This window comes from Rhamphochromis longiceps, linkage group LG15, assembly GCF_057381845.1.
Source record: "Rhamphochromis longiceps isolate RC_006_pf linkage group LG15, R_longiceps_female_GT1.1, whole genome shotgun sequence".
NCBI lineage: Eukaryota > Metazoa > Chordata > Actinopteri > Cichliformes > Cichlidae > Rhamphochromis > Rhamphochromis longiceps.
Genome location: NC_140571.1, coordinates 26340481 through 26349306, shown reverse-complemented (window position 1 = coordinate 26349306; position 8826 = coordinate 26340481). Strand labels below are relative to the sequence as shown.

Here is an 8826-nt window from a genome sequence, read left to right as displayed (position 1 = left end):
GGAGCAGTGAGGCCTGCAGGATGCCTTGATTGAAAGCAGCCGGGGAACCATGGCACGGCATGTCCGGCTGGGCCAGGAGGGGGTGTGTTGAGCCAACTAGTCATCGTGGTTGACAGATGCCCCCAGAAAGCCACTAACAGGATGACGCCTGCGCTGCGAGGGCTGCAAGGTAAAGACGGATTATGTCTGAGCAGTAGATAAACAGATTATTCCAGAAACAGTGCCTACTTTTTTAACCTCGTCACTCTTGCCACACTATGCAGCAGGTCCTGTTCTGGATCGGTTTACGCTTCCACACGCATCCTGGAATTCATCGGAAGCGTTTCAGCAGCCGCTCAGGGTCCCCCAAATGACACGAGGTCGACCCACGCCCATGATCTCCACCTGAGCCAGAGGAGCCCCCTCCTCTTCGCTGACACCTTCCCTTGTGCTGCTGGATTAACTTTGACGTTCATATTTCAGGAGACCGTCCTACATGATGCTTTGGGCGTTTGGACTCGCTCTGCTGCTCGCCGTCGCTCCGCAGGCTGCCGTGATTAAAGGTGAGCCTCGTTGGTTCGCATTTTATTCTTTGCAAACAGAGAGGTTAGATGTGAGGGTTTAAAGAGTAAGGCTATCTATACTCGTACTAAACTTGGTCACAATGTGAAGCAAAGCCTATTACGATTGCGTAAGTACTTGGCTGTGAAGTCATCGTGGAGTTGGACTGTCACTTTTCCCCCGAGGATACCAAAAAGGCAGTTTAAATGCATGGTGACATCGCAAGAAGTTTGCCTTCCTCCAATTATGTGTGTGCAAACATGTCCTCAATGCAAATGGAAATGCAGAAACAGATAATGGCAGTTCAGTAGATTCATGGCTGGCGTGCTGACAGCTTGACAATTTGAATTACAGCTTTCTCTCCTCACTTATTCAGGAAAGAAAGAAAGCTAAAAATCTGACAAAAGAGGGGCTGATAATCAAAGTTATAAAACAAAGTTCACCTTCACTTCAAAACATTTCTCAGGCTGTTTATTTCTCCCAAAAGCAGCCCGATGAATTACAACCCTCACTTTGACTCATGCTGTCCTAAATTTATCTACAACAAACCTCTTGTTTAGGAGCGTCCTTTTGGTACACCGAGTGCTTCCAGTTTTAGTGTGTGTGGGCGCCTGAAGGAGAGAGTCGACCCTGAGCAATGACTGTAAGGCAAACGCTGAACTCGGCTCAGCTCCATGCAGCAGATAAACACAAAACAGAGAAATGCTGAAGGACTCACACAGATTAATGTAGGGAAAGATCACGGCATGTGCCCAAAGTGAATGTGAGGGATAGGTGGAGGTTTAGAAACAAGAACATAGAGAGAATCAGAAGAAAAGGTCAAAAACATGGAGCTACATGCAGCAGCAGACAGCTTTATAAAATATTCAACACAGAAAGGTTTTATTGGTGCAATTTGGTGGTGGTCTCTTTCTCAGTTCAGTCATTAGAAACCTTTAGAAACATTTCTGCATCACTCACAGGTTTAATATCTTTAATTAATCCGTTTCTTTTTTTCCTGATGTTCCCTTGTTTATTAATAACACATACTGTATCATTTACAGGTATTACTGCTCCTTCAAACTGAAGCGTCGGCAGTGATACGGAAGGATTTAGTCACATTAATGCTGCATAAAAAAGCACATCATCAAAATTAACCTGGACATTTTCAACACTGCAGCTTCTTTGGATAGAAAACGGTATCTAATGAGAGCAAACTCAGAAGTGAAGTATTTAAATACTTTTACATCCCACATTCACCGTCAGTGCAGACAGTAAAAGCTTCGGTGTTCAGAAGATGTCAGGATTCATAAATTTTAACAATTATGATGTTTACAGTTAGAAAACTAGAAAAAATGTGCATAATTTACAGTTATAAAATCCTCTGATTAAAGCTGACTTTAATGTCCAAAATCCATCAGGTTCTGTAGGATACTGAGGATTTAGTCACATTAATGCTTCATAACATATCTTGGAGACTTTCTTCTGTATTCAGCTGTAACGTTGCAGCTTCTTTACGATTTATTTTCTTTGCAAAAAATGTCACGCATGTAAATATGTTATTGTCATCTATGTATGTTGAACTAAAATAAACTTAAAGGTCTGTAAGAAAGAAAAAGAAACGGGATACGTGTTGTGTAGCAGCATGTTAGGAGGTCACAGAAAGTCAGCGTCTCTAGAAAGATCATTTAATACCAGGCTTCAAACCACTGACACTTCGATACTGATAACCTAAAAGCTTTCAGGGACTCGCCTGTAAGAACACAAATCTCAGTCACAAATCTTGATGCCTACGTTGTTGTGCTCTGTAGTCTTGTCCATGACATTTTAATATAAAGATTTGTCGAGTGATTATTGTGTAACTAACCGAGACAGCCAGAGGGGAGAATGTAAAAATTAGCTGTGATGATAAACAAGTCAAACTAAGCACTTCCAGACCTTTTACCCTCTGAATGAGACCACTGAGGGAACAAAGTGTGGATCCAGTCTCCTCAGATCTGGGCAGTGATGTTAGAGTTTGCATCTGTGTCTGCTAACATGCTGCTTAAATGCTACTAACACGCTGTTAACAAGCTGCTAACACGCTGCTAACATCCTGGTAATATGCTGCTAACACACTGTTAACAAGCTGGTAACATGCTGCTAACAAACTGGTAGCATGCTGGTGTGGTGTCTGAAAGTTCAGGTTTATCTTATGAGCTAAAATACAAAAACTGTAAATCTGCCGGTTACAAAATACTCTCTGACTCTGTTTACCAGCTCGTAGCCATGAAGCTGTGCGTTTGCTTTCAGAGCACATCTTTGATGATGTGTCCTGTGGAAGTGACAACCATTTTTTTAAATTAATCCTGTGATGTCACTGCTTTTCTTTTACTGCTTTCTCATTGTTCTCAAGTGGAGGAGGTAAAGTTGAGGAGGTAGACTTGAGGTCTTTGCTTATCTGTGAGGGAATAAGGAGGGAGCAATAGTAGTAGAAATGAGCGCCAGAGATTAATAAGAACTAATGGTTAAATGCAGAGGAGTGTATACACATGGTGACTGAAGAAGAAACACCCAGTGCATCATGGGAATCCCCCAGCAGCCTACACCTATTGCAGCATAACTAAGGGAGGATTCAGGTTCACCTGATCCAGCCCTAACTATAAGCTTTATTTTTCATAGACACTGAAGGGTGTCTGGGCCCTCATCTGAGGTGTTTCAGCCATGTCCTACTGGGAGCAGACCCAGATTTTCCCTTTGGTAAAGTCTTTGTGCCCCCCTGTTCTGGACATATCAGACTTGGATAAGTAGTTTTGTTTCTGAAGTGACCAGAACTACTTTTGTTGTCTCCTAAAGAGTTGTTTTGCATATTAAATGTCAGAAACTAGTCGTCCAAAGGCTCAGAATATTCCGTTTCTAATGAATAGAGACAGAAAATAGCAAGTTTAATGTGGATCTGTCTAATTACTGAAATGCTAATCAAGGCTTTTTGGTTTATGGACGTCTTTTCTACCTCTGACTCTTTGCAGAGTAAATCAGACCGGCGGTGGTGTCACTGTGGTCCTGATGCTGCTCCATCAGTCTGCGTTTGACTCGTCACGATGTGTGTTTGTCTCTGAAATATCTGGCATCTGTTTATTTACCACAGCAGCGTAGCAGCAGCTGGTGTTTGATCTGCTCTTCACTGCGTTCGGCTCTGATTCCTCTCCTGCAGCTCCAAGCTTCTTCTCCTGTTTGTTTTAAGCCTCTTGTAGTACCAGACGGATGGGGTTTAAATCAGGCAGTGTCGTTTGTGTCGCCAGTGGCAGAAAATGACTCTAAATCCGATTTCGACTGTTTTCAAATGTTGTTTAAATCTGGTGACATGAGCTGCGCTGCTCTTTGTAGTAAACACCACCCATCTGTTGCTCTAAACAAATGCCAGGGATTTGGAACTGACCGCGATCTGCTCTGCAATGACTGTGTTTTGACCCTGAAGTTATTTTTTACCTCCTCTCTTTGTCTGGCTCAGAGGGCGATGGAAGGATGGACTCGGGGGTGAAGATGGAGGCCGTTGGCCCGGCGGGACTGGCGCAGCTGCTAAAGATGCCCGCCCTCACCAAAAGTTCAGGTTTTAAACCAGAGCTACGCCGATCCAAGAGGTCGGTGTTTTTACACTCCGGAGTGAGAATCTGCCCCCAGGAGACCATCAGTGAAGTGATCGCAAGCCACCAGGCGTACTACCAGCTCAGAGGTACAATTTGTATTAGTCTGGAGACAATAATACCCCCTAATCGCTGTTGTCAGCAGTATTCCTCTGATAAATTATAGGTATACTACAACTGCATTCAAGTTTTATTCATATAGCACCAAATCACAGCAGTCGCTTCAAGGTGGTTTATGTTGTAAGGTAAAGCCCCTGCAATAATAGAGGGAAACCCCTACAATCAGACGACTCCTGATGAGACAGTGGCAAGAAAAATAAAACCCTTTTAACACGAAGAACCAGTCTCAAGGAGGGCTTCTTATCTTACCTTTCCTAAATCAATTGCTGGTTTTCTGCCTATAAATCTGCAAACAACTCCGAATTATCGGCCAAATATTGATATTGTTCAAATTCCTTCTACAAACAGGCCCTTTTTGGGCTTTTATTTTGAAGCTCAAGTGTAAAGAATGTGTCTGTGGTAACCAGGATGTAAAAATCATGCATGAAACCATGAGACAAATATTGGGTTTGGTAAATCTGCTTCAAAGTAAAGTTTAGAAAGATTTTTTTTCCAGTGGAGTATAGGTTTGATGGACACGTGCAAAGTTACACGACGTTATGCCTTAATTAGCGGCTCATTATGGGGGTCCTTTCGTCAGAGCAGCTCTTATTTGCATTTTGTGCAGGGCTGAAGGTAAGAAAGTTTCCCACAACAGCAATAAAAACTGTGAAAAATATTTTACTATCTGCTTATTTTCTTTGCAGAAGTGAAAAAAAATGTTTTCTGATGCTTTGGTAAGAATTGTGTATGTGGGTGGATGCAGGAGGCAGTAAACAGCTGAAACAGTCGTGAACCTCCACCCTGTTACAGACTGCACCCATACGCTTCTGTTCGTGACACGGCGTGCTTTGAGCACCATGTCTCCTCTTTATTCTGGCTGTTTATGAGCCTCACTGACTGGCATCAGAATGAATTTACATCAGTTTGTTCAGAAATGTTCAGAAATCATTTGATGAAGACGGGAGAGGGAATAAATATCAAAGAACATCTGGAGGGATCGGATGACAGCGCTGAATGCACGCCTTATTATTACCTCTTCCTTAAGATGAGGTCCTTACATTTAGCAGTACGATAGAGTGTTGGAACCACTGATGGTGCAAAAATAAAAATAAAAAAAGGTGAGGTGTGGGGATGTAGGGGTTGTTAAAAGTTAAAAAAAAGTTCAAAGAATAGTCTGATGTTGGTGCTCCAGCATGGGGATTTCAGTTAAGTATCAGAAAGGGAAGCAATGCTTTTCCTAATAACGTGCACATTTGGAAAGGTAATCTCCAAATTTATAGCTTTTCTTCAACTTTAACTGGCACTGCTCTCACCACTGTGCTGCCTTTTGTTGTGAGAAAATTAAATTTGTGGCTCCACAATTTTTTTTAAATGTGGAGGACAAAGCAATTAAACATGATGCTGTGAATATAATTTTACTGGTTTTAAGTGTTTGCATGCTTTCAAGTCTTAAATTTAATCAGATTGAACTTCAAGAGTAGCTTTAAAAGCCTTACATTTAGCAGATTTTACCTGCAGACATCCACACAAAGAAAAGACAAAGCTGAAGTGCAGAAGCGTCGGTTTCTTCACACAGTTTCCAGCAGGCAGTTTCACTGTGGAGGAGGGGGGGGGGAGTGGAGGAAAGCACAGGTACATGATCCCACACTCGAGCCAGCTGACCCGTCACGGCGCCACTGAGGAGCGATGAAGTGAGTCACAGGCGTGAGTCACTCCCCTCCTCCGCACAGAAAAGTGCCGAGCTGTGCGGCTTGTTCAGCACAGGAGCAGAAGCACGGGGATCATACCTGTGAAACAAAACGGCCTCCGCACGAATCTTCTGAGCGACAGATGCAGGACAGTGTGAGGAGTCCCATGTTTGCAGGTGGTCCAAAAGGTGACACCCCCCCACCCCCACTGACGTTTTCTAATCCCTTTTTCTTGAGCTTTAAACAAAACACCATGAGCTTAAGGAAAGGTGTGAAGGAGAGCTGATGAGGCCAGGAAGATCAGACTGCTGGACTAGAAACTCCTCATCATAGATACTTCTTCACATGTGTGGTTTTTGCATGCAGGCTGTATAAATGTGTCTCGTATCTTCTCTTGCTGCTAAAGGAAACTTGTGGTTTTAATGGCTTTGTGATGATGATCAAATCTGTCAGTGCAGAATGCCCAGAAAGAGGACAAAACCAAATCAACCTCCACTTTCACTCCATTTTCACAAAGCTCATTATCGTTATTCACAGAGGTCAGCTCTGAAGAGAAGAAGCTTTATAACAAGCACATCTTAATACAGCAGCAGTTCAGCTGTGGATTTAAAAGCCTGTTGTTGAATCTTTAAAGCATGTCAGCAGGTTACAGCATGAGTGGAAAACCTCATCGCCCTTCAGTCTGCTTGTGAACAGTCGGCACAAGTCGTGGGACGCCATCTCCTTCTGATAGTAAAGCCACCCCACTCTTCATATGGACAAACTGTTCATGAAAACAGAATTCAGCGTTACCCAAAAATCAAGTGTGCCCTATAACCTTCAGCAGCGGGCGCCCATGTGCATGAAAACATGGGGTTATATATATAAAAGTACTAGTTGGTCGCGGCATCCACCTCGTGCATTTCGCTGCCGTCATTTTTAAACTCCTCCCTCCACCGCCGCTTCTGTGGCTTCAGATCGATGGCGCCCTCCTCCATCTTCGTTTTCCATCCGAGCTCCCCTTGCACTTCACATTGATCCACATCAGCCTTCACCTCCCTCCCCACACCTTCAGCGTCTAGACCCCCGCGGGGGGCATAGCTGTGCACCTCACGCCCCAAGTACCCCCTAAAAATAATTAAATGGCGTCTAAAGGCCAAAGAGTCCTCACATAATTCAGCTTTTTCTTCATTGTGCTCATAGCTGGTCTAATAAATCTCTTTCTTTTTAAGCCTCGATCTCATCTGAGTCGCCCCTGACAGAGCAGCTCTGAGATGACGGATGAAAACTGTTTGTGACATCAGTTTTAAATGCAGCTCGCCTCGGGCTGTATGCGTGTTTAGCCGGATACTACCAAAGAAAGACGGGCCAGAGTAGCTGTGGATAAAACATGAATTTCATAAACAAGACGTGTGAATCTCTTCAGATGTTCAGTGAGAGTTTATTTGTGTGTTCGAGGAGTTTTTCCCTCAGTTAAAATTCACTCTTTTATGACTATTTATTGTTATTACCGGCACCCAGGAGCTCCTACTTGCAAGAAGCCAAATTAAATGTGTTTTAATGTTTACCCATGTATGCGCAGCGTCTGCAGCCTGCAGAGCTGCATGCTGTGTCCGTGTTCCTTTATCCTGTGCTGTAAATGTCAGAAAGATCCCGCCCCACTCTGATGGCTTAATTCTGTTTTCAGACGTTCACCCTTCATCTGATTTTCGTGTCATGCACAAATATCTTTTCATCTTTCTCGTCTTATCTCTGCTCACGCTCCTGTTTGATCTTTTATCCTCGTCTAACACGGACTTTATTTTCCGATTGATTCAGAGCGGATTAGCTCAAAGTCTCGTGTGTGTTCTGTAAATTTGGACATACCGAAGGCTTCAGTGTGTTGTTTAAAAAGGGAAAATCATACAGCTTTGCTCACAGATCCCACCGATGGACATTCTTTAGTTATTCCCAGTGAAACCAGACAGAAGCTGACGTTTCCACAGATGGTGGTGGTTCATTCAGACAAAGCAAGAAATACTGGTCTGATTTCTGCAGTAATAATAAGTATTGCATCTTTGCTACCTAAATAAAACCACAATCACGTCTGTGGTGCAGCATTCTCATGTGAATATTTTCTTTCAGTCGATGAAATCATTGATCGTCTTCCTCCACTCACCTTTAAGCATTCACAGCAGACGGCTTTCTCTGTTTTCTCAGTATTATTGTGGGGCCTTACAATACAAAGCTACTTCAGGCAACTCTTAAAGAATTGAATTGAATTGAATGACCCCGGGTGTGACTGTGGTTTAGGTTGTTTGTAGATTTGTTCCCTCAGTGTTTCCTGTCTCATTTTTTTGTTAAGTTAATTCATGTGTCACTTCCTGTTTTATTTTGGTAGTTTGTCTTGTGTTTAGCCTAATTTCTTTGATTTTGCCTCCTGTGTCTTGTTACCCTGCTGTTTCTGCTTTACTTACCCTCGTGTATAAACAGCACTGTCTTCCCCTCAGTCTTTGTCTAAGCGTCTGTTAATCTCCCACATGTGTCTCCAGCTTTGGGGTTCTTTTTTTTACTTTTCTGATGGACTTTGTTTTGGCTAGTAAAGAGCCCATAAAAGAAAGGCTCACTTTAGTTTAGTTTGCCTTTCTCCACATGTCTGCAATTCATTGCAGTTTCTTGGTTTTGGAAGACATAAACTGCACACCTGTTAGACTTCAGCAGAAGAAGATGGATGGACGACTAAACCAATCTTACTGTGCCATCAGTTTTTGTTTTTTAATCCTCCTCAGTTAATTCATCCATCACAGACACTGCTGCAGAGTTAAATACGTCCTCTGGAGGTTGGAGAGCTGAAACTGTCTGATTCATTTAAAAATACCTCGCAACAAATCTGTATTTGCAAATAGATAAACATGTACATGTTTATGAATATAAAC

At 42.9% G+C, this 8826-nt stretch overlaps 1 protein-coding gene across 1 annotated transcript in view; it reads left to right on the top strand.

Annotated features, from left to right (window-relative positions):
- The first annotated feature begins 272 nt into the window (after positions 1-272).
- Positions 273-8826, top strand: part of LOC146652790 (uncharacterized) — a 64560-nt gene continuing 56006 nt past the window's right edge. The window contains exons 1-2 of the mRNA XM_085382993.1: positions 273-542; positions 4010-4231. Coding sequence (XP_085239119.1) covers positions 476-542; positions 4010-4231 — 289 coding nt within the window. The 5' untranslated portion in view covers positions 273-475. The remainder of the gene's footprint in view (positions 543-4009; positions 4232-8826) is intronic.